Source organism: Anser cygnoides, chromosome 32 (assembly GCF_040182565.1).
Source record: "Anser cygnoides isolate HZ-2024a breed goose chromosome 32, Taihu_goose_T2T_genome, whole genome shotgun sequence".
Lineage (NCBI taxonomy): Eukaryota > Metazoa > Chordata > Aves > Anseriformes > Anatidae > Anser > Anser cygnoides.
The window spans coordinates 146,546-174,509 of NC_089904.1; the positions used below are offsets into that span (position 1 = coordinate 146,546).

The 27,964-nt window shown below is 71.7% G+C and overlaps 3 protein-coding genes across 13 annotated transcripts; 1 reads left to right on the forward strand and 2 right to left on the reverse strand.

The window, feature by feature from the left end:
- The first annotated feature begins 606 nt into the window (after positions 1-606).
- Positions 607-5,297, forward strand: SPRYD3 (SPRY domain containing 3). 4 transcript variants are annotated; one of them, XM_066985611.1, is made up of 11 exons: positions 607-671; positions 1,183-1,314; positions 1,404-1,479; positions 1,942-2,066; positions 2,154-2,289; positions 2,621-2,812; positions 3,256-3,405; positions 3,486-3,543; positions 4,039-4,158; positions 4,235-4,392; positions 4,602-5,297. In XM_066985611.1, exons 2-11 carry the CDS (start codon positions 1,190-1,192, stop codon positions 4,734-4,736), a joined length of 1,275 nt encoding a protein of 424 aa, XP_066841712.1. In that variant the 5' UTR covers positions 607-671; positions 1,183-1,189; the 3' UTR covers positions 4,737-5,297. The 4 variants fall into 4 exon arrangements, with proteins under 4 accessions (XP_066841712.1, XP_066841711.1, XP_066841713.1 ...); XM_066985610.1 differs by having other exon boundaries at positions 660-740; XM_066985612.1 differs by having other exon boundaries at positions 660-740; positions 2,154-2,247.
- On the reverse strand, positions 5,298-18,171 carry TNS2 (tensin 2). The gene is given in 34 exon segments (XM_066985401.1): positions 5,298-5,713; positions 5,823-5,852; positions 6,107-6,175; positions 6,636-6,698; positions 6,700-6,802; positions 7,353-7,430; positions 7,661-7,738; positions 7,825-7,943; positions 8,345-8,471; positions 8,580-8,756; positions 9,229-9,563; positions 9,969-10,486; positions 10,489-10,577; positions 10,580-10,714; positions 11,242-11,356; positions 11,445-11,488; positions 11,491-11,502; positions 11,799-11,925; positions 12,412-12,481; positions 12,563-12,623; positions 12,817-12,843; positions 12,846-12,928; positions 13,252-13,335; positions 13,695-13,759; positions 14,032-14,113; positions 14,115-14,152; positions 14,220-14,270; positions 14,834-15,005; positions 15,376-15,425; positions 15,556-15,594; positions 15,700-15,738; positions 16,470-16,507; positions 17,101-17,212; positions 18,042-18,171. Coding segments are annotated over 34 exon segments (3,435 nt in total). The 5' UTR covers positions 18,108-18,171; the 3' UTR covers positions 5,298-5,574.
- Positions 18,172-20,800: 2,629 nt separating this feature from the next.
- Positions 20,801-27,152, reverse strand: EIF4B (eukaryotic translation initiation factor 4B). Of its 8 annotated transcripts, none has more exons than XM_066985669.1 (15): positions 27,060-27,152; positions 25,681-25,821; positions 24,705-24,913; positions 23,991-24,107; positions 23,688-23,742; positions 23,337-23,480; positions 22,932-23,042; positions 22,545-22,724; positions 22,222-22,456; positions 22,024-22,139; positions 21,711-21,924; positions 21,491-21,555; positions 21,259-21,343; positions 21,089-21,161; positions 20,801-20,963 (listed from the first exon to the last, which is right to left on the reverse strand). In XM_066985669.1, the coding sequence occupies exons 1-15, from the start codon at positions 27,070-27,072 to the stop codon at positions 20,883-20,885; spliced, it is 1,839 nt and encodes a 612-aa protein (XP_066841770.1). In that variant the 5' UTR covers positions 27,073-27,152; the 3' UTR covers positions 20,801-20,882. The 8 variants fall into 8 exon arrangements, with proteins under 8 accessions (XP_066841770.1, XP_066841769.1, XP_066841764.1 ...); XM_066985668.1 differs by having other exon boundaries at positions 20,801-20,960; positions 21,259-21,346; XM_066985663.1 differs by having other exon boundaries at positions 21,259-21,346.
- Positions 27,153-27,964: the final 812 nt, after the last annotated feature.

The following is a 27,964-nucleotide window of genomic DNA, read 5'->3' on the forward strand; positions in this document are numbered from 1 at the left end:
CCCCCAGTGCTCCCATTACCTCCCAGTTCCTCCAGTATTCCCCAGTGTCTCCCATTGCTCCCAGTATCCCCATTACCCCCCAGTACCCCCAGTACCTCCCAGTACTCCCAGTACCCCCCAGTATCCCCCAGTATCCCCCAGTACCCCCAGGATCCCCAGTACCTCCCAGTACCCACCAGTATCCCCCAGTACCCCCCAGTATTCTCCAATACCCCCAGTACCTCCCAGTACCCCCCAGTATCCCCCAGTATCCCCCAGTATCCCCCAGTACCCCCAGGATCCCCAGTACCTCCCAGTACCCCCCAGTATCCCCCAGTACCCCCCAGTATTCTCCAATACCCCCAGTACCTCCCAGTACGCCCAGTATCCCCAGTACCTCCCAGTATCCCCCAGTACCCCCCGTACCCCCCAGTACCCCCCAGTACCCCCAGTACCCCCCGTGCCCCCCGTGCCCCCAGTACCCCTCCCCGCCACCAGGGGGCGCTCTCTCCCTAACTCTGCCCGCGCTGTCACGTGACCCCGCAGGCTCACGCACCCTCCCTCCAGGCCCCTCCTCCCTCTCTCCCATTGGCTCTTCCTGCCGTCAGTCGCCCCGCGCCGGCTCGCGATTGGCGGCGCGGCGGCGGCGGGGCGGGGCTGGGAGGGGAGGAGGCGGAAGCGCGGCCCCGGCTGTGAGTGGGGAGCGGGGCCGGGAGCGGCCGGAGCGCGGCGCCATGGCGGGGGCGGGAGGGGCCGGGACGGTGAGGGGGTGGCACGGGGGGGGCTGGGGGGGGGCTCGGGGGGTCCCGGGGCGTCCCGGGGCGTCCCGGGGCTGGGGCTGGGGGAGGAGGGGGGGCGGGTTTGGGGCGGGCTCGGGGCTGGGGGGGGGCCTGGTTGGGGGGGGGGCTAGGGCGGGGGGGCAGGTTGGGGGGAGGCTGCCCTGGGGCTGGGGCGGGCTGCTTGTGAGGGAGGGGCGGGGGGCGGGGTCTGGGATTGGGGGGGCGCTTGTTGGGGGGCTGGGGGGGCGGCAGAGCCTGTCAGGACCCAGGTGGGGGGGTCGGGGGGGGCAGTTATGGGGGGGGGAGGCTTCGGGGCTGCCTGGGTGGGAGGGGGCTGCCTATGGGGCGGGGGGGGGCTGTGGGGGTCTGAGCGGTGGGGGGGCGGGGGGGGGGCTTGGGGGGGCTGACGTGCGGTGCCCCCCAGGCTGGCCATGGATGAGCTGCGCCTGCACTACAGGTTCCTCAGCTGGCGGCGCCGCATCCGCGAGATCCGCGAGGTGCGGGCCGGGCGCCAGGAGCGCTCCCGGCACATCCTGGTGGACGGCGACACCCTCAGGTAGGGGAGGGCGGGGGGGGGCGAGGGGTGACCCCCCCCCCAGTGCCTGAGCCCCCCCCCGCGGTGCCTGACCACCCCCCGTCCCACAGCTACCATGGGGACTCGGGCGAGGTGGGCTGCTACGTGGCGCCACGGCCGCTGACCAGGGACAACAACTACTTCGAGGTGGGTCCCGGGGGGGCTGGGAGGGTCCGGGGGGGGGGGGCTGGGGGGGCTCAGGTGCCCCCCCCCTTGCTTTTGGGGTCCCCATCTTCCTGAAGGGGGGGTCCTGGCCTTCTCCGGGGGTGTCCCATCCTTCCCGGATCCCAAGTTTTTGGGGTTCCCCAAGGAACAGCCAAGGAGGGGGGCAGGGGGGGGCTTTTGGGTGCCCCCCACCCTGTTTTTGGGGCCCCCACCCTTCTCTGCAGGGGTCCCATCCGCATCCCCAAATCCCTGCGAGGGGGCACTCCTGTACCAGGGGGGCACCGAGCCCCAACTGCAGCCCCCCAAAGCCCTGAGCAGACCCCACAGGTCCCTCCCCAGCCCCTCGGGGACACCGCGGGGGTCCCCATCCACCCCCCCCAGCCCCTCAGGGGGGCCGTGAGCGACTCCCCCCAGGGGGGGGCTGATGCCCGTGCACCCCCCCAGGTGTCGATCGTGGACAGCGGCGTGCGCGGCACCATCGCGGTGGGGCTGGTGCCGCAGTCGTACAGCCTGGACCACCAGCCGGGCTGGCTGCCCGACTCCGTGGCGTACCACGCCGATGACGGCAAGTGCGTGGGGACGGGGGGGACCTGGGGACTGGGGGGGGGTCCCACGGGCCCGGTGTCACCCCCCCAGGCGTGTGTGTGCCCCCCCAGGCTGTACAGCGGCCGGGCCAAGGGCCGGCAGTTCGGCACCAAGTGCAGCTCCGGCGACCGCATCGGCTGCGGCATCGAGCCGGCGTCCTTCGAGGTGCGCACGGCGCAGGTCTTCTTCACCAAGAACGGGGAGCGGGTGAGCAGGGGGGGGCACGGCGCAGGGGGGGCACGGCACGGGGGGGCACGGCGCGGGGCGGGGCACGGGGGGGCCCGACAGCGTCCCTGTCACCTCTCAGAGGGGCTCCGCTGTTGCGCTGCTGTCCCCTGAGGGGCTGTTCCTGGTCCTGAACCGCTGCCAGGGGGGGGCACACGGGGGTCCCATCAGTGTCCCCGTGTCCCCCCCCAGGTGCTCCCCCCCCCAAGGCGGGCTCCACCGCGATACCCCTGTCCCCCAGCGGGCTGTTCCCGGCCCCAAGTTGCTGCCGGGGGGGGGGGCACGGGGGGGTCTCACCGCCCCGTCCCCGCAGGTGGGCTCCACGGTGATGCCGCGCGGCCCCGAGGGGCTGTTCCCGGCCGTGGGCATGCACTCGCTGGGCGAGGAGGTGCGGCTGCACCTGCGGGCGGAGCTGGGCGCCGAGCAGGACGAGGGTGCCATGATGGTGGTGGACAGCCACGAGGACGAGTGGGGGCGGCTGCACGACGTCAGGGCCTGCGGCACGGTGCGGGGCTGGGGGCGCCGGGCGGGACTGGGGGGCTGGGAGCACTGGGGGGGACTGGGGCACTGGGGTCACAGTGAGCTCTGGGGGGCACTGGGAGCACTGGGGTCACAGTGGGCACTGGGGGGCACAGTGAGCACTGGGGGGCACTGGGAGCACTGGGGGGGGCTGGGGCACTGGGGTCACAGGGGGCACTGGGGGGCACTGGGAGCACTGGGGGGGGCTGGGGGCACTGGGAGCACTGGGGGGGACTGGGGCACTGGGACACAGTGAGTTCTGGGGGCACTGGTGTTTTTTACCCCTCCCAGATATTTTTTACCCTCCAGGCTGGTTTTTACCCTCCTTAGGCTGGTTTTTCCCCCCCCCAGGCTGACGTTACCCCCCCCCCGGCTCCCTCCTACCCCTCCGGCTCCCTCCTAACCCCCCCTTTGTGTTCCCCTCCCCAGCTCCTGGAGTACGCGGGCAAGGGCAAGAGCATCGTGGACGTGGGGCTGGCGCAGGCGCGGCGCCCGCTGAGCCCCCGCAGCCACTACTTCGAGGTGGAGATCGTGGACCCGGGCGAGAAGTGCTACATCGCGCTGGGGCTGGCGCGCAAGGTGCGCGGGGGGGCCTCCGCCGCGACCCCCCCCCCCGGCCCCGCTGAGCCTTCAGCCTCTTCCTCCTCCTCCTCCCCCAGGACTACCCCAAGAACCGGCACCCCGGCTGGAGCAGGGGCTCGGTGGCGTACCACGCAGGTGGGCCCCCCCCCCCGAAGATGGGGGGGGGGGACATGACGCCCCGCTCCCTCTTTGTGTCCCCCCTCCCCTGTTATTTGTCCCCGTTCTGGTGTTCCTTGCCCAAAAGCTGCGATGTGGGGGGGGGCCTTCAGCCGCCTCCTCCTCTTCCTGGAAACGGCCCCACCCTGAGCTGGGGGGGCTCTGTGACACCCCCCACTTTGTGGCTGGGGGGGGCAGCAGGGACATTGTGATGGGAGGGAATCAGGGAGGGGGCACCCGGCTGTGATGGGGGGTGGGCAGGGGGGAGACCCTGGTGATGCTACTGGGGGTTTTGGTGCCGTGGGGGGGGGTTATTGGTACCAGGAAGAGGGTTATTGATGGCGGGGGAGGGTTATTGGTGCCGGGGGGTGGGGTTATTGGTGCTGGGGGGGGGTTGTTGACACTGAGGGGGTTTATTGGTGCTGGGGGGCTTATTGGTGCCGGGGGGGTCAGTGACACCACCTCCCCCCCCAGATGACGGGAAGATTTTCCACGGCAGCGGCGTGGGGGACCCCTTCGGCCCCCGCTGCTACAAGGGCGACATAATGGGCTGCGGCATCATGTTCCCCCGCGACTACAGCCTGGACAGCGAAGGTACGGGGGGGGGTGCGGGGCCGGGACCGCCCCCCCCGTGGGGAAGCCCCCCAATGTGTGTTTGTGCCCCCCCCAGGGGACAGCGACGACCCCAGCGACACGGCCGAGGTGAGGCCGAAGGCTCGGGGGGTGCGCAACGTCACCTACCTGCACCAGGAGGAGGAGGAGGAGGAGGAGGAGGAGGAAGATGATGGCGAGGACACGGAGCAGGAGCACGGCGGCAGGAAGGTGGTGGTGAGTTGGGGGGGGCGCGGGGGGGGGGCACCGCGTTTTGGTGCCTTTCCTCGGGTTTATTTTGGGGGGGGGGGCACGGCACCCACCCCACCACCACGGGGCACAGCGCTGGGCACACCAGCGGGCACTGTTCCCTTTGCCCCCCCCCAATATTTTAGGGGGGCCCCCAGCCCCCCCCCCCCCACCGTGCCCCCCACCGTGCCCCCCAGGTGTTCTTCACCCGCAACGGGAAGATCATCGGCAAGAAGGAGGCGGCGGTGCCGCGGGGGGGCTACTTCCCCACCGTGGGCATGCTGAGCAGCGGCGAGAAGGTCAAGGTGGACCTGCACCCCCTCAGCGGGTAGCCCCCCCGTGACCCCCCCGGGACGCCCCCACAGCACCAGGGGCGTGGCCCCCCCCCCGTGCTGCCCCGGGGGTCCCCGTCCAGCCCCATGTCGCCCCCCTGTTGGGGTTGGGGGGGTCTCTCTGTCCCTCCCCCCTCCTGGAGGGGGCTTCTGGGTTGTCACCCCCCTTCCTGGGGGGGGTCTCTGTGTCCTCCCCCTTCCTGGAGGGCTTCTGTGTTGTCCTCCGGGGGGGCACATTTAAGGGTAGGTGGGTGTCGTCACCCCCCCCCCCCATCCATGCTGTCATTGTCCCCTTTTCATGAATGTACCCCCCCGGGGGGGCTCCAGCCCTGTTCCCCCCCCCCCAGCCCTCCTTTCGCTGGGTGGGGGTCACAAAGGGCTGCCCCCCCCCCCGACCGCCCCCCTCATGGCGCATTAAGGAGACGCTCGGTGCTTCTGGGGCCGTTTGCACATGGTTAATAAATGGGGGGCAGGGCTGGAGGCGGGGGGGGGCAGGGCTCTGTGCCCCCCCCCAGCTCGGTGCCCCCCCCCCCCGTACACAATACATATATATATTAGAGATGTCTGCTGGAAGCTTTTCTTACACAAAAATAGAGACTCTGTGCTTCGGGCCCCCCCACGGCAGGGGGGCCGGCCCCCCCCCGCTAAGGCTGGGCCCCCCCCCTTGGGGCTGGGGCTCCCCCTTAAAGCTGTGCCCCCCCCATTAGGCTGTGCCCCCCCATGGCTATGGGAAGGGGGGAGGGGGAGCGCCTCTCCCCAGCTGGCTGTTGATGGGGAGCACTATTTTTTGGTGGGGGGGGGCACTATTTTCGGGGGGGGGGCATTATTTGGGGGGGGCTCACTTGCGCTGGGTGCCCAGCATCACCTTGGTGATGAAGGCGACGATGGCGGCCGCCGGCTGCTCGGGGTCGAGCTCGGCGAAGAGGTGGCAGGCGTTGCACGGCCCCCCCGGCTGCTTGGCCACGAAGCCGAAGATCCTGGGGGGGGCACAGCAGGGACATTTTATTGGGGGATGGCACCGGGGGGGGGCACCTGGTGGTGTCCCCGTCCCGCCGGGGGGGGTCACGGAGGTCCCGCGGTGCTCACCGGGACGTGGTGCCGTCTGCGTTCGCCCACCTGCGGCGGGGGGGGGGGGGGGGTAGTTAGCAGGGTCGTGGCCTCCCCGACCTAAATTGTGCCCCCCCCCAATCGTCTGCCCCCTCCCAAGTCGTGTGCCCCCCCCAAATTGTATGCATCACCCCAAAAAGCTGTGTGCTCCCCCTTAAAGTCGTTTGCCCCCCCCAATCGTTTTCTCCCCCCAAAAATCGCGTGGCCCCCCCCCGAATCTTGTGCTCCCCCCCCCCTCGCGTCCCCCCCCCCCCATGCCCCACCTGCGGCCCTGGGGGTCGATGCTGCAGAAGGTGACGCTGGCCACGGGGTAGTGCCGGCGGAAGAAGAGCCTGGGGGGGGGCAGGGAGTGAGGGGGGATGGGGGGGGACCCCAGGGTGGTGGTGGGGGGTCTTGGGGGTCCCTTGGGTCTGGCGGGGCCCAGAGGGGTTCCAGGGTCTGGGGGAGTCCCGGGGGGGTCCCATGGGGGTCCTGTTGGGTTCCCTTGGCTCTGGGGGCGTCTCACTGGGGTCCCAGGGGGTCCCGTTGGGGTCCGCAGGGTCCCGGGGGGTCCTATTGGGGTCCTGGGGGAGTCCCGTTGGGGTCTGGGTGGGTCCTGTTGGGTGGGGGTGTCCCAGGGGGGCCCTTCTGGGTTCCCTTGGCTCTGGGGGGTGGGTCCCATTGGGGTCCCGTTGGGGTGGGGGGTCCCGGGGGGTCCCATTGGGTTCGGGGGAATCCCGGGGGGGGGTTCCAGGGTTCCCGTTGGGGTGGGGGGTCACGGGGGGTCCCGATGGGGTCCCGGGGGGGTCTCACTTGCGCTGCCGGTCGGTGAGGGTGATGCCGTGCGCCCCCGCCCTGAAGTGCACGGTGCCGGCGGGGGCGGGGGCTGGCGGCCAGCAGGGTGCTGGTGGCCCTGGCCACCGCCTGCGGCCCCGTCAGCGACTCGGTGCCCACCGAGCCCAGGAAGCGCACGCAGCACCCTGGGGGGGGGGGGGGGCTGCACCCCCGGCCTCGGGGCACCGGGCACGGGGCACGGCCACGGGGCTCCCAGTGCCACCAGTGCCGCCAGTCCCAGTGCCCTCCCAGTGACCCCAGTGCCACCAGTCCCAGCTCCCAGTCCTAGTCCCCAGTCCCAGTTCCACCAGTCCCAGCTCCCAGTCCTAATCCCCAGTCCCAGTTCCACCAGTCCCAGCTCCCAGTCCTAATCCCCAGTCCCAGTTCCACCAGTCCCAGCTCCCAGTCCTAGTCCCCAGTCCCAGTTTCACCAGTCCCAGCTCCCAGTCCTAGTCCCCAGTCCCAGTGCCACCAGTCCCAGTGCTCCCAGTCCCAGTTCCCCAACCCCACTGTCCCCATCCCAATGACCCCAATCCCAGTGCCCCCCCCCCCCCCATTCCCAGTACAATCCCAGTGACCCCATTCCGGTGCCCCCGCCCGGTTCCATTCCCCTCCGCTCCCAGTACCCCCCCATTCCCATCCCTTCCCCGTTCCCATCCCCCCCAGCGCCCCCCCTTCCCAGTGCCCCCCCCCCACCTGCTCCCTGCCGCAGCAGCTCCGCGGCCGTGCTGACGTTGGGGGGCGCCGACAACCCCAGTCCCTCCTGCAGCAGGTCTGGGGGGGGCGGGGGCACAGGCTGGGGGGGGCGCCGGGACCCCCATGAGCCCCCCCCCCCCCGAGCTCCCCCCCCCCCCATGTTCCCCCCCGCCCCCGGCAAGGGGCGGGGGGCATTTTAGGGTGGGGGTTGGTGGTTTGGGGGTGGGGATGAGGAGTGAATTGGGGGGGGAGAAGGGGCATGGGGGGTACATGGGGGGGGGGAGTTCAAGCGGGGGGGGGGCACCCACCTTTGCTGGGGATGCGGAGGGCACAGGGCAGGGAGATGGGGGTGATGGAGTGCTGCAGCACCAGGGCAGGCAGGCTCCCTGCAAATCGGGGCGGGGGGGGTTAGAGGCACCCCGACCCCTCCCCCGCGACCCCCCCCTCGGGCCCCCCGGCCCCCCCCCCTCACCGAAGTGCGGCTCCTCCTGGCCCCCCCGGATCTTGACGCCCCGCGGCCCCGTCTCGATGAGGAAGTGGCGCACCAGCTGCTCCTGGGGGTCCCCTGAGGGCGGGGGGAGGGGGGTCGGCCTCGGGGGAGGGCGATGCAGGCCCCCCCCAGTAAGGGTGGGAAGGTATGGGGGGGCGTGGGGTGAAATGGAGGGGGCTATGGGGTGAAATGGGGGGAGGGGGCATGGGGTGCTGGGGGCTGTGGGGTGAAATGGGGTGAAATGAGGGGGGGGACATCCTGTGAAATGGGGGGGGTAGGGGTGCTGGGGGGGGGCTATGGGGTTTGGTGGGGGCTGTTGGGGGTTGGGAGGAGCTTTATGGGGTACCCAGGGGACACAGGGGGGGGGGGTTAAGGGTGCTGGGGGGATTACAGGGTGCTGGGGGGCTCGATGGGCTGCTGGGGGCGGGGGGTGTCTGTGGGGCTTGGGGGGGGCTTTTGGATGCTGGGGGAGGGTCTATGCGGTGGGGAGAGGGTCCCTTACCCTTGGCGGGGGGCGCAGCCGGGGGGGGGCACGGCCACCCTGAGCGCCAGCCCGTAGGCGCCGCGGAAGGAGCTGCTGTCGCGGATGAGGAAGGTGCCCGGCTCCCGGCCCTTCAGCAGGGCCACGGCTGGGGGGGGGGGGGGGGGGGAGGTGGGGGTCCCCATGTCAATGTCACCCCCCCGCTGGGTGACACCGGGACCCCTCCCTGCCCAGCTCCCCCCCCCCGACCCCTTACCTTGCTCCCGCGACAGCCCTGGCTTATACCAGAACTTGGAGGTGTCCTGCGCAAAGGTGGTGCCCGCGGGGGTCCGGCTCCGGGGGGGGGCACCCATGGGTGCCCCCGCGCCCCGCTGGGGGGGGCGCTTCTCGGGCAAGGGGGCTGCTGGGCCGGGGGGGCTCGTAGTAGGCGGTGCTCAGGGGGAAGGCGGGGGTCGGGGACCCCCCGGGCTGCTGGGGGTGGGCTCCGGCTGCCCCTGGGGGGTTGCGGGCGGCGGGGGGCCCCGGGGGGGCGGCATCGCGGGGGGCTGTGCCAGGGCCCCCCTCGGCTGGGCTTCGGCGCTCTGTGGGCGCGGGGGGGGGGGGGTCAGGGCACGGCACAGCCCCCAGTAAGCCCCAGTAGCCCCCAGTAAGCCCAGTAACCCTCCCCAGCAGCCCCCAGTAACTCCCCAGTACCCCCGCATTAATCCCCCAGTAGCTCCCGGTAGCTCCCCCCGACCCCCTCTTGGTCCCCCAGTAACCCCCATTGGCGCCCAGTAGCCCCCCAGTAAGCCCCATTAGTTCCCATAGCCCCCCAGTAACTCCCATTAGCCCCCCATAGCCCCTCAGTAGATCCCCAGTACCCCCCCAGTAGCTCCCCAGTATCCCCCCCCATCCCCCCCACTCACCTCCGGGCGGGGGCGGCTCCTCCCCGGGGACCCCGAAGCCCTCCAGAGCCTCCAGCCCGGGGGGGCCGGGCCGGGGGGCAGCGCGGCCGGGGGGCGGGGGGCGGCCGCAGCGGGGGCAGCCGGGGCAGGGGGGCGGGGGGCGGCGGGGCCCCCCCTCGGACAGGGAGCGCTGCGCCCGCCGCTTCTCCGCCCCCGCCTCGCCCCCGCGGCACCTCGTACCCCCCGGGCCCCCCGCCGCTCCAGGCTGCCCAGGCGGCACGGGCAGGGGGGGCCAGGCTGGCGCGGCGGCACAGGGGGGGCCGCAGGGGGCCGGGGGGCCATAGGGGGCCGGGGGACTATAGGGTATTGGGGCGCTATAGGGCGTCGGGGGGCTATAGGGCGCCAGGGGGCTATAGGGCGCCGGGGGCTGTAGGGTGCGGGGCTGGGGGCTGGGGGCTGTAGGGTGCGGGGGTGCCGTGGGGAGGTTGGGGGCCATAGGGGGGTTGGGGGCCGCAGGGGGCCGGGGGGCTGTGGGGCGGCGGGGTGCCGTAGGGCGTTGAGGTGCTATAGGGGGTCAGGGCGCTATAGGGAGGCGAGGGGCTGTAGGAGGCGGCGGGGCTGTAGGAGGCAGGGGTGCTGTAGGATGCGGGGGGCTATAGGTTGTCGGGGGGCTATGGGATGCGGGGGTGCTATAGGATGCAGGGGGGCTATAGGTTGTCGGGGGCTATAGGCTGCTGGGGGGCTATAGGATGCGGGGGGGCTATAGGATGCCGGGGGCTATAGGTTGTGGGGGTGCCATAGGGGGTTGGGGTGCCATAGGGCGTTCCTGGGGCGCTATAGGCTGCCGGGGAGCCGTGGGGTGTCGGGGTGCTGTAGGGTGACAGCGCGCTGCAGGGTGCCTGGGGGCCGCAGGGTGCTGGGGCGCTGCAGGGGGCCGGGGGCTGTGGGGGGCTGCTGCGCCATAGGGTGCTGGGGCGCTATGGGGTGTCAGAGAGCTATGGGGTGTTGGGGCGCTACAGGGCCCTGGGTCGCTGTGGGGTGCTAGGGCGCTATGGGGTGTCGGGGTGCCATGGGTTATCAGAGCGCTACGGGATGGTGAGGTGCTATAGGGCCCTGGGTCGCTATAGGGCCCTGGGGTGCTATGGGGTGTCAGAGCACTATGGGGTGTCGGGGTACTATAGGGCCCTGGGTCCCTATGGGGTGCTGGGTCCCTATGGGGTGTCGGGGCGCTCTGTGGTGTCGGGGTGCTGTGGGGCGCCCTCCCGGGGGGCTGCTCCTGGGGGCTCTCGCGCCCCCGACCCCGAAGCCCCCCAGCAGCCGCTCCAGCTCCTGGCGCTCAGCGGCCGTGGGGGGCGGGGGGCGGCCGGGGGGGGCTCAGCTTCGTAGGGCTCGCCTGGGGGGGGCTCTCGCTGCCGTCCCCCCGGGGGAGCCCAGGGGCTGGGGGCCCCCTTCCTCTGCACGCGGGCGTAGGGGCTGCCGTCCAGTGGCCCCTGCGTGTGCGAGAGCTCTGTGGGAAATGGGGGGGGGGGGGCATGAGGGGGGGGCACCGAGACCCCCTGCACTTCCCAACCCCCCGGGGACCCCAAGCCCAAGGAGGGGACCCAGGAAATGGGGGGGGGGCACACTGGGGAATGAGGGGGGCTGTGCAGGGACCCCAAAATGGGGGGGGGGCAGAAAAGGGGGGAACCCAAAAAGGGAGGGGGCATTTGGATGTGCATGGAGGGACCCCGGGGCGGGGGGGGCACACTGGGGAAATGGGGGGATGCAGGGACATCAAAATGGGGGGGGGGGGGGGCTAAAAATGGGGGGGTGTTGTAAAAATGGGGGGGGGGTCCTAAAAATGGGGGAGGGGGTCCAAGAAGGGGAGGGGGGTGTCCAAAAAACTGGGGGGGGATGTCCCACATCACAGGGTAAGCACCCATGGCCCGGGGGGACCCCATTCGTGGGGGGCTTGGGGCGCAGACAGGGAGCCATGGGGGGTGGGGTGGGGGTGGGGGTCCCGGGGGAGCCCGGGGGGTTCGGGGGGCCCCGTACCCTCGGCGCTGTCCTCGTGCCGCAGGTTGAAGCCCTCGTAGGAGTCCCAGCGCACGGCGGGGGCGGCGGTGCCGTAATCCACGGCGGTGGGTGCCGAGCTGGGGGGGCTCCCAGCCTGGGGGGCAGAGGGTGAGGTGGGGGGGGGGCGTGGGGGGTGACGGGGGTGGGGGGGTCGGGGCAGGGCCCCCCTCCTCACCTTCCACCCTCTCGGGGCCGGAGGAGAAGACGAACTCGACGCTGGCCTCCGGGGGAAGCGATCGTCTGGGGGGGGGAGGGGGGCGGGGGGGTCAGGGCCTGAGCCCCCAAACCCCCCCTGACTCCCCGACCCCCCCCCCCCCCCAAATCCTCTCCCAACCCCCCCACCCCCCTGACAGCCCCCGGCCCTCTGTCATACCCCCAACCCCCCGATCCCCCCTCCCCACAAATCCCCCCCGACCCCTCCCTGGACCCCCCAAGCCCCCCGGACCCCCCTCACCGACCTCCCCTGGCCCCTCTGACCCCGCCCCCAACCCCTGACACCCCCCGGCCCACTCTGACCCCCGTGCCCCCCCGCCCACCCCTGCAGGCCTCGTCCAGCTCATCCTTTCGCAGGCGCAGGCGGGGGCCCTGCAGGGTGCAGGTGTGGAACTGGGCCCGGAACACGGCCTCGCGCCCGGCCCCCCCCCGCCGCTGGTAGCACTTCACCTGGGGGGGGGGGGACACACACGGCCCTTGCACGCGCAGCCCTTGCACGGGGCTTTGCCACACGTGCCCCTCGCGTGTGTCCCCCCCCCTCCAAATGCACCCCTTTTCCGTGCACCCCTTGCACGCCCCCCCGCATACACGCCTTGCACACATGCACCTTGCACGCCCCCTTGCACACACACCCCTTTCACCCCCACACCTTCCCTTGCACGCCCCCCTGCACACCCCCCCTTCCTCCCCCCTGCACCCACTCAGTCCCCCCTTGCACCCCCTTCACCCCCGTTGCACACCCCTCACATGCCCCCCCTTGCACACATACCCTGTGCACACGCACACCTCCTTCCTCCCCCCGCACCCACTCGCAGCCCCCCTGCCACCCCCCTTGCATTTCCCTTGCACACCCCCTTGCACCCCCAACCCCCTTGCACACCCCTTGCACACTCCTTGCACCCCCACCCCCTTGCACGCCCCTGCACCCCCCCTCACCATCACGTCCCCCTTCAGCAGCAGGGCCGGCTCCAGGCTGATGCAGAGGCTCTGGGGGCCGGGGGTGCTGCTGCAAGGGGGGGGGTTGAGTGCCAGGGGGCCCCCCAGGGAGCAGGGCTCGGGGAGGGCCGGGGGGCCGGGGGGTACTCACTACACGCCCGAGGTATAGACGAGCTGCAGGGACTGGTAGATCTTCAGGAAGGGCTGGCAGCCTGTGGGGGGGTGGGGGGGTCAGCGGGGGGGACCTGGGGGGGTCCCGGGGGGGGGACCTTGGGGGTCCCCGAGGGGTCTCGGGGTTCCCCGGAGGGTCCCCAGGGGTCCCCAGGGGGTTCCCGGGGGGGTCCAGGTGGGTCCTGGGGGGTCGGGGGGATCCCCGGGGGAGGGGTCCCGGGGGGTCCCGCTCACCGGCGCCAGGCTGGGCGGGGGGCAGGGGGGCAGCAGGACGTGGTGCAGGAACTGGGGGCTGCTGTTGAGCCGGATGCGCCCCGAGAGCAGCCCGCTGAAGTAAGCGATGTACCTGGGGAGGGCGGGGGCACCCGAAATGAGGAACCCCCAAAAAAGGAACCCCAAATAACAGCACCCCCAAATAAAGGCACCCCCAAATAAACGCACCTCCAAAATGAGGCACCCCAAGACAACCGCCCCCAAAGCACAGCACCCATAGCATGCCCCCCCCCCAAATGCCCCCCAAGCACCCATGCCCCAACCCCCCCAGCCCCCCAAAGCCCCCCCAAAGCCCCCCAACACCCCCCCCGAGCTCCACCCAGCCCCTCCCCCACCTCCCCCCATGTCCCCGCGCCCCCCCCCCCCCCAGCCCCCCAAGCCTCCCCAGCCCCCCACCTGCGCTGGGAGGGCTGCAGCGCCGCCCCCACCTTCTCCTCGCAGAACTTGCGCATGGACAGCGTGGCCAGGGCCTGGTCGGCGCTGGGGGGGGGGTCAGGGAGCACCCACCCTGGCACCCCCATGGCCCCCCCACAGCCCCCCATTGCCTCCCATAAACCCCTCATAACCCCCATAACTCCCCATAGCCCCCACACCCTCCCATAACCCCCCTAAACCCCAATAGCCCTCCCCATAATCCCCTAATAACCCCCCCACCCCCCCCAGACCCCCCCCCCATATCCCCCCATCCCCAAGAACCCCCAAAACACCCCCAAAATCCCCCATAACCCCATACCCCCCCGCCCCCCACCCCCAAGAGCCCCCCCATACTCCCCCTGACCCCCCAAGACCCCCCATACCCCCCCATCCCCAAGACCCCCCCCCCATGCCCCCCCCCGTACCTGGCCGACACCTTGCTGTAGTGCATGTAGGCAGCCACCACGACGCCCATCTTGCCCTTACTGCCCTGGGGGGGGGGACGGGACACGGGACGGGGGGGGTCAGTGTCCCTGCCTCCTGCTCCCAGCGCCCCCAGGCCCCCCACTGACCCACAGCAGCCCCCCCACGCCCACCCTCCCCACGCCTCCATAGCCCCCCCATGACCCCCCAGCCTCACACAGACCCCCAGAGCCCCCCAGCCCCATAGCCCCCCATATCCCCCCCCGATAGCCCCTCATAACCCCCTATAACCCCCCATAACGCCCCCAGCCCCCTATAACCCCCCCATAGCCCCCCCACCTTGCAGTGCAGCACGGCCACGTGCTGGGGGTGGGCGCGCAGCCACCCCTCCAGCGCCTTGCAGATGGAGCACAGCTTGTCCAGGGGGCGCGTGCAGGTCCGGCCACCCGAAGTCCTGCACCTGGGGGGGGCGTCAGCACCGGGACCCCCCGAGACCCCAGCCCCCCTCCTGTCCCCTACCCCCCCACCTTGGGGTGCAGGCGGGCGAGGTCGCGGCGCTTCTCAGACAGGTTGAAGACCTGGGCGGGGGGGGAACTGAAGCACGGCCCCCCGGCCTGACCCCAAGGACCCCCAGCCCTGTCCCCACCCAGCCCCAAGGACCCTGTGTTCTGTCCCCATCCGGTCCCCAGGGATTCCCTGCCCTGTCCCCATCCCATCCCACGTTCCCCCAGTGTCCCCAAGGACCCTGCGTCCTGTCCCCCGCTGTCCTGTCCCCAATCACCCTGTCCCCAGTCACCCAGTCACCCCAGTCACCCCAGTCACCCCATCCCCAATCACTCTGTGCCCCATCCCCACCCGTGCCCTGTCCCCAAGCATCCCAAGCACCCTGTGCCCTGTCCCCGATCGCCCTGTCCCCAAGTACCCCGTGCCTGTCCCCAGTCACCCCAGTCACCCCAAGCACCCCGTCCCCAATCACCCCCCGCCCTGTCCCAGTCACTACGTGCCCCATCCCCATCCATGCCCTGTCACCGAGCACCCTGTCCCCAAGCACCCCATGGCTGTCCCCCGTGACCCCACGCCTGCCCCCGAGCACGCCGAGCGCCCCGTCCCCACCGCCCCCGTGCCCGTGCCCGCGCCGTACGGCGTAGCGCTCGCGGTGCCTGGAGCGCAGCATCTGGGCCACGTCGCGCAGGTGCCCGCGGAGGCGCCGCTCGTCCAGCGCCGGGGGGAAGCTGAGCGCCAGCACCCGCTCGGTCACGTAGCTCAGGTCCAGCTCCGCCGCGCGCTCTAGCACCGCTGCCACGCTCAGGGTCCTGGGGACACAGCATGGGGACGGCGCCGGGGGGGCACCCGCGGGGACACGGCGTGGGGACGGCACCCATGGGGGACACCACCCGTGGGGACGCAGAGTGTGGGGATGGCGCCCATGGGGACAGCACATGGGGACAGGGTGGGGATGGCACCCATGGGGGCACAGCGTGGGGACAGCGCCCGCGGGGACAGCGCGTGGGGATGGCACCCACAAGGACAGAGAACGTGGGGACAGCGCACGGGGACAGCACCCACGGGTGACAGAGAGCATGGGGACAGAACACTGGGACACCACCCACAGGGACAGCGCCCCCCCCGCGGGTGACAGCGCCCCCCTTGGGATCATGGCCCCCCCAGCCCCCCCGTCCCTACCTGGGCAGGGTGCTGTGCTGCCGGGCGCTGCTCAGGGACTTGGTGGAGCCCTGGGGGGCACAGGGGGGGCTCATGGGGGTGGGGGGGGACACGTCCCTGTCCCCGTCCCCATCCCCATCCCCATCCCCATCCCCATCCCGTCCCTCGGGGCTGGGGGGACCGGGGGGGGCAAGGGCTCACCAGATGCTCGCTGCGGCGCACAGGGGCCGTGTTCCTCCTCTGGGGGGGCACAGAGAGCTGGGGGCGGGCGTGGCTGGGGCTGGACCCCGTTGTGGGGTGCGGGGGGGGGGTCCCCAGGCCCAGCCAGGCCCCCCCAGCACTTACCAGCTCGGGGGGGGGCGCGGCTTGGCATGGTGATGTCACCTGCAAGGGGCAAGGGGGGGTCACCCCGGCCCCACACCCCCAGTGGGACCCCAGCCCCACAGCAGCCCCCAGCCCCATATCAGGCCTGCCCAGCAGCCCCCCAGCCCCCCAGCAGCCCCCCCCAGTGGCCCCCAGTCCCATATCAGCCCCCCCAGCCCCCCAGCAGCCCCCCAGCAGCGCCCCCCAGCAGCGCCCCCCGGCCGGCCCCCCCGCGGCCCCGGGGGTGTTGCTCTTGGCGCGGGCCCCACTCGGGCACAGAGGCCTCGATTGATGCCGTGGGGCCGGGGGGGGGCGGTGGGGGGGGGCTGGAGCAGCGCGGGGGGCCCCCGGCAGGCGCTGCCTCAGTTTCCCCCAGCTCCTACCCCCCCCAAATCCCCCCCCCATCCGACAAGGGGGAAACTGAGGCACGCTTGGGGCTGGGGAGGGCACACGCTGCTCCTGCCCCCCCCTCGGCCCCCCCGTCCGTCTGCCCCCCCCCGCGGTTTGTCCAGCTGCAGCCCCTGGCCACCCGCCAAGGCCAACGTTGCACAACGCCAGCACGGGGGGGGGACTTGGGGACCGCCCCCCCTGTCCCCCCCCCTGCTGCTCTCCCACGGCCCTGGGGACCGGGAGGGGACAGCGGGGGTGGGGGGGCGCCAACAGCCCCCCCCTCGGCCACCAACAGCCCCCCCTGGTGCCACCAATGCCTCCAGTGCCCCCCCACCGGCCACCAGTGCCCCTCCCGGCCCTACCTTGGCCTCGCAGCGCTTGTGGCTGGCCACCTTGCACACTGCGGGGACACGGGGGGGGGTCAGGACCCCAGGGTCTGTCCCTGTGACCCCCCCACCCCCTTCCCCCCCCCCGGCAGTGTTGTGCTGGGAAGGGGGGGCAGGAGGGGGGGCGTATGAGGGGGTGGGGATGGGGGTAATGGGCTGTGGGGACATGGGGCTGGGAGACGTTGGGATGTGGGGACACTGGGGATATCGGGCCGGGGGCCAGGGGGGATTTGGGGCCAGGGGACCAGGGGGACAGGGGGGAGATGGGGACATGGGGACGGGGGGAACATGGGACTGGGGGACTTCGGGATATTGAGGATGTGGGGACAGGGAGATGGAGGAGATGGGGACACACGGGGCTGGGGGACATGGGGATATGGGGACATGGGACCTGGGGACAGGGACATTGGGATATGGGGCCAGGGGGATCTGGGGACATGGGGACAGGGGGAGATGGGGACACACTGGGATGGGAGTCGCTGGGACATGGGGACATGGGGAGCGGGGATATGGGGACATAGGGAGATGGGGAGATGGGGACACACGGGGCTGGGGGACATGGGGATATGGGGCCATGGGGCCATGGGGCCGCGCGTTTCGGGGCGACCTGTGCAGAGCAGCCCCTGCGCCCCGACGTCCTCGTGGCAGGCAGCGCAGCGCCGCGGCTTCTTGCGGAAGGATTTCTCCTGGAAGCTGTGGGGCTGCGGGGCCGGCCCGGGCTGGGGGGGCAGGGAAAAATGGGGGGGGACAGGGAAAAGGGGGGGGCACAGGGAAAAGGGGGGGGAACAGGGAAAAGGGGGGGCACGGGGCAGAGGCCGCTCAGCACCCCTCATACGCGGGGCACCCGGGCGCCCCCCCCGGTTCTCCTCACCCCCCCCGTCCACCCCCCCGTGCCCCCCCCGGTCCCCAGGGCCCCCCCGAGGCGCGGCCGCCGCGTCCCGGCCGCAGGAAGCGGGGCCGGGGCCAGCCCAGGAAGCGGGACCCGGGGCCGGAGCCGCCCCCCCCCGCCCCCCTGCCCCCCCCGCAACGATTCCCACGGCCCGGCCCGGGGGGGGGCGTGGGAACGGGACCGCGAGGGGGCGAGAAACGGGGGGGGGGGGGGGGCGAGGTCCCGTGGCAGAGCCCTCCCCGTGTCTCGTCCCCCCCCCGTTGTCTCGCCCCCCCCCCGGGCTGACCCCGCGATGCTCCCACAGGGGGGCCGTGCACGCCGGGACCCCCCCCCAGCCCCCCCTAATTGGGCACAGCCGCCCCCCCCCCCGCCCCCCGGCGGACCCTCCCCGCGCCCCCCGCCCCACGGGATCCCCCAGACCCCGCAGCGGGGCCGAGCCGCGCCCCCCCCCGGATGGTGACGGGGGGGACACCCCCCTAAAACCGACCCCCCCCCGAACTGACCCCCCCCGGAGGGTGACAGCCGCCCCCCACGGACCCCCACGCCGCGCCCCGCACCCGCCCCGATCTCCGCGGTCGCTCGTGGGGCGCACCCACGCCCCCCCCCCCGGCCCCCCCAGGCTCCCCCCGGCTCCCCGCGCCCCCCCCGCGCCCCGGTACCGAGGGGGGGCCGTGGCGGCGGCTCAGAGCCCGCAGCAGCGACCCCACGGCGCCCCGCGGCTGCATGGCGGCGGTCCCGAGTGGGGCGGGCCCGCGGCTTCCCGGCGGGGGGGGCGCGGGGGGGGGGACACGCGACACCGGGGGGGTGGGAGGAGGGACGGGGGGGGGGCCACGCGGGGACACGCGTGGGCCCGCCGCGGGGCGCTGCCGCTGTTTCCCACGCCCCCCCCCACGCCCCCCCCCCCCCCCCCCAGTACCTTCATTTCGTGCCCCCCCCCCGCCCGTCCCCGCTGCTCCCGGTCCGGGCCCGGTGGCGGCGGCGCTGGGGCGGCCCCGGGGGGCGGGGCGGGGCCCCCCCGCCTCCTCCCCTCCTCCCCCCCCCGGGTTGGACCGGCCCCGTTAACCCCTGCGGGGCTCCGGGCACGGAGGGGTTAACGCGGCCGGGGATGGGGACGGGGAGGGAAGGGTTAATGGGGGGGCTGTGGGGACCTATAGGATCCATAGGGACACCGGGTGTGGGACGTGGGGACCTATAGGCATCTGTAGGGACACCTGGTGCAGGGCTGTAGGGACCTATGGGGCCCACAGGGACACGGTGTGGGGCTATAGGGACCTATGGAGCCCCGTGGGGACACCTGGTCCGGGCTATAGGGACCTATGGAGCCCCACAGTGCCCCAGGGACACCCGCTCTGGGGGCTGTAGGGTCGAGGCCCCAGCCCCCCCCCCCCGTGGAGGTTTTGGGATGCAGGACGGGGGTTTGGGGTGGTTTTGGGGTGGTTTTGGGGTGCAGGACGGGGACCTCCTCCGGGGAACCCTCCCTGGTTCTGGCACCCAGGGGCTCGGCCCCCCCTGGCCGCCCCCGGCCCCCCCAACCCCCCGGAACCCACCTGGGGCCCCCCCCGGGCCGGGGGGGGGCGAGCAGCAGGGCCCTGCCCAGCACCGGGCGCCCATGGGGGGGGCCCGCTGCGGGATTTCCGCCGGCCCCTCCCTGCCCGGCTTGTTTATGGGATTTAACGGTTTTTTATGTTTTTGGGTTGTTTTTTCTATTAAAAATATTTTTTTATTTATTTCATCCACTCTTTTATTAGTTTTTTCTTGGGACCCCCCCCTGCAGGGCACACCTCTGGGGGGGAGTTGGGGCAGGGGACAGATTTAAGGGGGGGGGAAATGTGTCCTCAGTGGGGGGGGCTCAGTGTCCCCCCCCAGTTCTGTGTACCCCCCCCCCGTCTCAGTGTCCCCCCACTGCTGCCTCGCCCCCAAGTGCGCCCCCCCCATCCCCAGCAGCCCCCCCATCCGCAGGAGGTCCCTGGCTGCCCCCTCCCTCCCGTCCCCCCCCCCCCCCGGCTCCGGCCCCGCAGCCAACAGAGGCCGATTGTGCGGAGCCGGGATTTGGGGCTTTTTGGGGGGTTTGGGGCTTTTGGGGGGGGGTGAGGCTTTTAAAGGGTCCAGCCCCCAGGGGAGGGGGGGTGGGGGCTGCAGGACCCCAACTCGGCCTGCGGGACCCCCTGGCAATTAGTGATTAGCAGCAATTAGCTCCCCCCCCCGCTAATTAAACTTCACCTCGCTGTGGGCTCCGTGCCAAGAGCGCGGCAGGGACACGTCGCAGGGAGGGGGAGGAAATGGAAGAGGAGGAGGAGGAAGAGGAAGAGGAGGCTGGCCAAGGGACGAGCAGGAGGCTGCCAGGAGCTGCTGGGGGGGAGGAAGAGGAGGAAGAGGAGGATGACCAGAGGACAACCAGGAGGCCTCCAGGAGCTGTTGAGGAGGGGAGGCTTGGGGGGAGGAGGAAGAGGAGGAGGAAGAAGAGGAGGATGAGGAAGAGGAGGACGAAGGAGGATGAAGAGGAAAAAGAGGAAGAGGACGAAGGAGGATGAAGAGGAGGAAGAGGAAGAGGAGGATGAAGGAGGATGAAGAGGAGGAAGAGGCTGACCAAAGGACCACCAGGAGCTGCTGAGGAGGGGAGGCTGGGAGGGAAGAGGAAGAGAAGAAAGAAGAGGAAGGAGGAGGAGGGAAGAAGAAGAGGAAGAAGAGGAAGAGGGAAGAAGATGAGGTGGAGGCTGGCCAAGAGGCCAAGCAGGAGGCCTCCAGGAGCTGCTTAGTGGAGGCTGTGGGGCTGGGGAGGAGGATGAGGATGACGATGAGGAGGGGGATGAAGGCAGCCCCGGAGCAGCGAGGACTCGCACAGAGCTGGCCGCTGGAGGGGATGTTCAAGATCAGCTTTATTGGAGGAAACAACAAAAAAACCAACCCCAAACCCCCCCAACCCCCCCAAAGCCCCGGCCCAAGGGGGGGCCAAGTAAAAGGCAGCTGCGGGGCCTCCCCCGGAGCCTGCGGCGGGCACGCTGCCCCCCAGGCGCCCCCTCCCCAAACCGGGCTCAAACCCGAGGATTTTGGGGCTGCTTTGGGGCAGGCGGGGGGGGGCTGGGGGAGGCCCGGCGCCAGCCTCCGGAGGCCGGGACATGGTCCCAGGGCTGCGGGCCCGGGCTCCGAAGCCCCTCCGTGGGTGGGGGCCAGGGTCTGCGAGCCCCCTGCCTGCAGCCCGCGGGGCGCAGCCCTACCTGAGGCTCCGGGTGCTGAGCTCGGCCCTGCGAGGCCCGCGGAGGCTCCTGGGGCCGGCAGAGGCTGCAGCAGCGCGCACGGAGCGCGGCGTCCTTTTTTTTTTGTGTTTTCCTCTCTTTTGTACTTTGCAGGCACGTTTTTTTTTGTGTGTGGTTTGTGTTTTTTCCTGCGGTAAGAAGTTTAAGAAGGGTCTCCGGAGGCGCTGAGTTTCAGGATTTATTTGGGCCTGCTGGGGACAGGTTTGCTTTGGCTCCCCGGGGGGCACGGGGGGCGGCGCGAGGCTCTCATTCGGCGCTCTCCTCGTCCTCGCCGTCATCCTCACCGTCCACTGACAGCGCCGCGTACTTGCTGGCATGGCTGAACTGCTGGCAGGGAGGCAGCGGGGTGGGCACCGCGTCACCGGGGGGCTCAGCACCCCTGGGACCCCCCCGAGGAGCAGGGAACCCCCTCCCCAAGGAGGCCGGCCTCCCCCCACAGGCAGGGTGCTTACGGAGGCCGGGCTCTCGTCGAGTTTCTTTGGCTCAGGCGCAGGTCTCACGTCGTGATCCTTCCTGCTCTCCTTCCTGCAACACCCAGGGGATGCCGGGCTCAGGGGGGGGACGCCGGGCTCGGGGGGTCCCCATCCCTGTCCCCCCGCGCTCAGCACTACTGGGCACGCACCGCTCGGTGTCTCCTGGACCGCGGCCAGAGCTGCCGCTCCGCGCCTTGGGGCCGCTCTCCCGGGCGCCGTCCGCCTTGCTCTCGTCTCCTGGGGCAGGGGGGGCCGCGGGGTCTCGCCACCAGCCCTCTGCAGGGCTGCCCCCCCCCCGCAGGGCCCCGGGCCCCATCCCAGCGAGGGGACAGATCCCGGCGCTCTGCTGGGGGGGCGTGGTGCTGCCCCCCCCAGCCTCACCTTTCCTAGGGGCGCTCCTTGGGGCCACGCCATCCTCCAGGGGCAGGCCGGGCGCCGTCTGGCTGCTGCTGGGGGGGCAGAATGCAACCGTCAGCACCTCGGGGGGGGGCACCACCACCAGCCGGGGGGGTACACGATCCCCCGGGGCTGTGCCGGGACCTCCGCCGCTCCCAGGAACCCCGCCCCCGGGAGTTTGGGGGGCGTTTTGAGGCTCACCCACCTAGGGGGGGAGTGCTGCTCTGAATCCGAGCCGGGGGGGCGTGCAGGGGGGTTGGCGCTGCGCTTCACCCAGGCGTTCTCCTTCGGGGGGGGCGCGGGCATGGCCTTGAGGGGCTGCTTCTCCTCCTGGGGCCGGGCGGGGGGCGAGGGCGCCTCGTCCTCCCTGGCGAGCGGCTCGTTCTCCAGGGACTTCTCGCTCTCCCTCCGCCGCGTGGCTGCGAGGGGACGGGGCCGGAGGGGTCACACTGCCGTCCCGGGGGGGACACGGCACTGTCCCAGGGGGGTCATGTGACCCACACCGTCCCGCTACCTACTCCTGCCCGTGGGGCCGGTGCCTGCGGTAGGGCCAGGGGGGCCGCTCTGCGAGGACTCGCTCCCCGTCCGCGACCGCTCCTGGTTCTGGTTCTCCTCGCTGCGCCAGCTGGGGTGCCTGGGGCAGGGGGGGGTGAGCGGGGGCAGCCCGGCAGCGCCCCCCCCCCCCGGGCTTCGCACCCCCACCGACGACACCGCACCTCTCCCGGGGCCGCCTGTCTATCCGCTTGTCGTCCTCCAGCTGCCGCTGCAGCTTCTCCTGCTCCTTCTGCAGCCGCTCCTCCACCTCGCGCTCGCGGGCGGCCGTGTCCACCGGCTTGGCCCCCCCAAAGATGGAGGCCGCCCGGCTGGACTGCGGTGCGGGGGCCACCGACGCCTCCTCCTCCTTGGGCGCGCTGCGCGGCTTCAGGTTCAGCTTCGGCCGCTGGGTGGGACCTGGCGGGACCCCGCGGGTGCTGAGCGGGTTCTGGGGGGGGAACCCAGATGCCGCGCCCCCCCCCAGCGCTCCCCCCACGGCCGCTACCTCGGTCGTCGCGGCGGAAGTCGTCGCGGCCGTAATCGTCCCGCGAGTTCCACCTGTCCATGCGGTCGTCGCGGCGGTCGTAGCGGTCGTCGTAGCGGTCGCTGCCGCCCCGGTAGTCGTCGTCCCGGCGGTAGCCGCTGCCGAAGGCCCTCCTGCCACTGCCTATCCGCGAGTCGTAGCCTGGGGGCGGGTGGGGAAACACCCTGTGGGTCCTCCCTGCAGGGGAGCACCCCCGAGAGAGGGACCGGGCCCCAAATAGGGACGGACACCCGCCCGCCAGGGCCCAACGCTGCTCGCGGGGCAGCGGCTGCAGCAGGGGCACGGTGCCGAAGCCCCCCGGGCCCACCCCCTGCTGCCCCCAGCACGCCTCGCCCTGCCCTGCCCTACCTCGGTCGTAATCCCTGCTGCGGTCATCGTAGCGGTCCCGGCCCCCGAAGCCGCGGTCCATGTCCCTGCGCGGGCCGTCGCGATACCGATCATCGTAGCGATCCCGATACCCTGCGGCGGGGGGAGCGGGGCAGGGCGTGAGCGGGGGATTTGAGGGGAAAACCGAGGAAAATTGGCATCCTGAGAAATCAGACGGGGGACTGGACCCGAGCAACTGCTCCACGAGCGCCTGAGCACACCGCAAGGGTGTCGAGGCACTGGGGGAGTGGCGCAGCAGGCCATGGCTCCCGAGGGATGACCCCATGGGCAAGACGCAGCCCGTGGTGCTGTGCAGAGCCCCAGCGCTGCTCCCACCGCCCCGGCAGGGGGCCTGCCTCCCCTTGAGCCCCCCCTCGCCCCACTCACTGTCGCCGAAGCTGTCGTCGCCCCGGCGTGGCGGGTAGTCGTCGAAGCTGTCGGTGGCGGCGGGCCGGGCCCTCCAGTCGCTCTCAAACCTCTCCGAGTCGCGGAAGCGGTCCCGGTCCCTGCCGAAGCAGCGGTCGTCGCGATCTGGGGGGGGGGTGTGTGAAGGGAAGGGGGCCCTGAGCCAGCGCAGCCTGGGGCAGCATGATAGGGACGTCTGGGGGGGCCCCGCGATAAAGGAACACCCCGAGGCAGAGGGTGCTGAGGGTGCAGAGCGCCGCCCCGGCCCCACTGCAGCCCCCGGAGCCGTCGGGGGGAGCAGGGATGGAGCAGAGGAGGGGGTCCGGGTCCCACCTTTATCCTGAGCCTGATCAGCGACGTCCACGCGTATCCTTCTGTTCCCTAGGGACTGCAGACGGGCGGGCCGTCAGCCCCGCACCCCCATGGCGCAGATACGGGGCCGGGCCGGTGCCCGAGCTCCAGGGGATTTCACGCCGCAGGGGATCTCCAAAAGCCCCCAAACCCAACATTTTTTTCCCCACTTGAGCCTCTTTTTAACACGCACTCTACAACACGAGGCTCCGTAAGGCGCCTTCAGCCCCCAGGGCTGCGCAGGAAGGCGCCTGACGTGGGGGGGCCCCTGGGGGCTGCACTCACCTCTTCATTGAGGCTCAGCGCCTGGAACAAGGAGTCGATGTCCTCGAACTCGGCGTAGCCAAACCCTTTCAACCTCTCGGGGTTGGTCGGCTCCCGCGGCAGGCGCACGGCGCTGATCTGCGGGGGAGAGGGGACAGAGCTGGCGGTGAGGCGGCGACCCGCGCTGCCAGGGGGGGCAAACCCCGGGGACCACCAGAGGCCGTGCCAAGGCTTTTGGGGACTTCTGGACGATTCTGGGAACTTCTGGAGGTTTTTGGAGGCTTGCTGGGGCGCAGGCACAAGCTCAGTGTGTTGCCTACCCCACATCCACCCTGGTGCTCGTGGGGCCGGGAGCCATGGCCACCAGGAGAGCCCCGGGCAGCGGCACCAACCCGAGCCCTGAGCAGGCTGGGAGGCGTTTCCCCATCTTCCTTGTGACCCAAATCAAATCTTTTGTTAATGAACCATGTTTTCCCCTGTCCAGGCTGTCTGCCTACCATCTCCCTGCCTTTACTGGGAACCAGGAGCATCCCCACCCCATCCCGTCCCCATCCCGTCCCCATCCCCATCCCCTATCCCCATCCCCAATCCCAATCCCAATCCCAGCCCTTGGCCTCACCACCCTTCTCCAGCCACCGCCCTGTCCCTAAGGCCCCTTCTGCATCACAACCCCACCACAAAACCCGACGAGGACCCGCGCGGGGCCCTGCCTGGCTCCGTGCCCCCGCCACTCACGTTGAGGCCTCGGAAGAAGTCCTTGATGGACTCCTCGGTCACGTCGTAGGGCAGGTTGCCCAGGAAGGCCGTGTACGGGGGGCACTTGGGCAGGCGGCTCCTGTCGATGTTGGGCTCCCGCGCGGCGCGGGGGGCGGTGGGCAGGATGGAGCGGTCGATGGGGGGCGCCCGGTACACGTCGTCCTCGTTGCTGTGCCACGCTGTGGACACTGCACGCATGAACAGTGCTCAGGACAGCCCCGCGACGCTGGGGGGGCGCCCGGGGCAGAGCCCACAGCATCTGGGGCTTGGCCACCTGGACCGGTGGCCAACTGGCCCAGTGGCCGTCCGATCGCTTAGCCCAGGGGGCATTTAACCCAGCAGCCGGATGGCTCAATAACCATTTGGCCCAGTGGCCGCTTGGCCACTTAGCCCAGCAGCCATTTGGCTCAGTAGCCATTTAGCCCAGTGGCCATTTAACCCAGCACTCACCTGGCCACTGAGCCCAGTGGCCATTTATCTCTTTAGCCCAGTGGCCATTTGGCCCAGTGCCTGTTCAACCATTTAGCCCAGTGCCATGGATTCCAACAGCCAGCTGGCCATGTAGCCCAGTGGCCATTTAACCATTTAACCCAGTAGCCATCTGGCCATTTAGCTCACTGGCCATTTGGCCCAGCAGCCTTTTAAACATTTAGCCCAGTAGCCATTGACCCCAGCAGCCAGTTGGCCAGTTAGCCCAGTAGCTATTTAGCCAGTTAGCCCAGTGGTCAGTTAACCCAGCAGCCAGTTGGCCCAGTGATCTTTTAGCTCTTTAGCCCCATGGCCATTTAACCATTCAGCCCAGTGGCCACTTAACCATTTGGCCCAGTGGCCATTTGGCCCAGCAGCCATTTGGCCCAGTGGCCTTTTAACCATTTAGCCCAGTGGCCACTTAACCCAGCGGCCCCTTGCCCACTTGCCCCCATGCCCATTTGCCCCCGGTGCCCCCCCACCGTACCGTCCCCCTCCAGGTCGTCGGTCTCGTCGGCCCAGCTGACGGGTTTGGGGATGTAGGTGGGCCCCCCCCCGCCGCCGCCGTCCTCGGCCAGGAAGTCGGTGAGGGTCAGGGTCTTGCCCTTCTTGTTCTTCTTCTTGGCTGCTGGGGGGGCCGCGGGGGGGCACGTCAGGGGGCGCTGTGGGGGGGCCCTGCCGCGCCACGAGGGGTGGGGGGGGCCTGGGGTGAGGGGGCTTGGGGGGGGTGGGGATTACAGGGGGGGGTTCTGGGGTGAGGGGGGGGCTCTGGGGGTTACAGGGGGGGCCTGCAGCACGGGGGGGGTGTCTTTGGGGGTTACAGGGGTGGTTCTGGGGCAAAGGGGGGGCAGGGGGGCGTCCTGGAGGGGCTCTGGGGGGGTCCGGGGGACTCTAGGGGGGGGTCCAGGGGCATGTCCCACGGCTCTGAGCGGCAATCGGGTGGGGGTCGTTGGTGCAAGGGTGGTGGTGCATTGCACGGTGGGGTGGTGCACTGCATGGGGGGGGTGCTGCATGGCCCACGGGGGGGTGGTGGTGCACTGCACGCAGGGAGCTGATGGTGCATTGCACAAGGGCCAGCCCCGCACGGAGAGGCAACTGTGCCTTGCACAAGGAGGGGTGACGGTGCCCTGCACGCACATCAGCTGTGCACGGGGAGCCGATGGTGCCTTGCACAAGGAGGGGGTGGGGGTGCACTGCACGGGGCGGGGGGGGGAGGTTGACGCCCTACACACAGACCAGCTGCACACGGGGGGGGCTGGTGGTGCATTGCACGGGGGTGTTAGGGCGATGGTGCGCTGCACGGGGCGGGGAGCGTGATGCAGCGCACGCAGAGCAGCCACGCGCAGGGGTGATGGTGCATTGCACGCCAGGGTTGGTGCATTGCACAAGCGGGGGGATTGGCGCCCTGCAGCGGGGGGGGCCGGTGCCTGGCACACCCGGGGGGGCCGGTGCCTGGCACACGAGGGGGGAGGGGCTGCTGCCTCGCACACCCGCCGGGGCCGCTCCCCCCCCCCAGCCGCGTGCGCGCCGCGCCCCACGTGGCCCCCCCCGCCCCGCCCCGCCCCTGCCGGCCGCGCCTGCGCACTGCGCCGCCCGCAGGCCCCCTCCCCCCCCCGCTCCCCTCAGCGCCCCCCCTCCCCCCCCGCTCCCCGTTGGGGGGGGCGCTGAGGGGAGCGGCGGGGGAGGGGCGGGGGGGCCCGGCTCGCGCCGCTTCCCCCCCCCGAGACCCCCGCCCCCAGCCCCCGGCCCCGGCCCCGGCCCCCCCCCGCTCCCCGCCGCCCCCCGCCGGTGCCGCCGCGTCCCGGGGGCGGCCGCGGCCCCGCCCCCCCCCCCCCGCCGAGCCCGCGGCGGCCGCGCCGCGCTCACCTGAGGCCGCCATCTTGGGACGGGGAAGGCAAAGGGCCCGGATGGCGCCGTCACGTGGACAGCGCCGCCACGCCCCCCCGGCGGCGGGGGGCGGGGGGGGCGGGGCCTCGGGGGGCGGGGCCTGGCGGGGGGCGGGGCCTGGCGGGAGGGGCGGGGCTCGGGGGGCGGGACCGGGGCGGGACCCGGGGGGCGGGGCCGTTGAATTCTGCGGTTGGCGTCGCCGCCCGCGCGGGAGGGGGAGAGGGGCGGGCACGGCCGGGGGGGGGGGAGGGGGAGGGGGGAAAGGGGAGGGGGAGGGCGCCGGTACCGGGGTGCGCGGCGGCTGCGCGGCGTGCGAGGCACCGTGACCGCACGCGCAACGCACCGGCACCTCCTGTGCCGTGCACCGGCACCGTGGCGCGCATCATCATCATCATCCCCTCCCCACGCACGGCTGGCCCACGGGCAGTGCCCCACCGCCTTCCTGTGCGATTCACCTTCCCCCCGCGTGCAGCGCACCAGCACCTCCCCGTGCACAGCTGGCTCTTGTGCAACGCTCGGCTGCCCCCCGTGCACCACCACACGCTGTGCACTGCCAGGCCTCGTGCAGGGCGCGCTCACGCCTTCCCCAGGCGCTGACGGCGCTGGCGCAACGCACGCCTGCACCTCCGTGTGCTGCTGAGCCTCGTGCAATGCACACCTGCACCCCTGTGTGCTCCCGTCCGTCCGTCCGTCCCTCCCGCCCGTCCGTCCGTCCACCCCCCACCCTCTGGCCCTGCCCCCAGCCCACCCGTCCGTCCGTCCGTCCGTCCGTGCACCCACCCAGCTGCCCGCCCACCCTTCTGTCTGTCCGTCCACTCATCGGTCCGTCTGTCCACCCCCCCACCCCTCCGCCAGTCTGTCCCCCAATCCGTCCGTCTGTCCGT

Excerpts from the sequence above, each read along its gene's own strand:
- SPRYD3 (XM_066985611.1), top strand. The coding sequence starts at position 1,190 with ATGGATGAGCTGCGCCTGCACTACAGGTTCCTCAGCTGGCGGCGCCGC. Across the intron at positions 1,315-1,403 it reads GTGGACGGCGACACCCTCAG|CTACCATGGGGACTCGGGCG; the intron begins GTAGGGGAGGGC and ends CCCGTCCCACAG. Across the intron at positions 1,480-1,941 it reads GGGACAACAACTACTTCGAG|GTGTCGATCGTGGACAGCGG; the intron begins GTGGGTCCCGGG and ends GCACCCCCCCAG.
- EIF4B (XM_066985662.1), bottom strand. Across the intron at positions 22,140-22,221 it reads GACAGGCGGCCCCGGGAGAG|GCACCCCAGCTGGCGCAGCG; the intron begins GTGCGGTGTCGT and ends CCCCTGCCCCAG. Across the intron at positions 21,347-21,490 it reads AAGGAGCGCCCCTAGGAAAG|GAGACGAGAGCAAGGCGGAC; the intron begins GTGAGGCTGGGG and ends CCCCTGCCCCAG.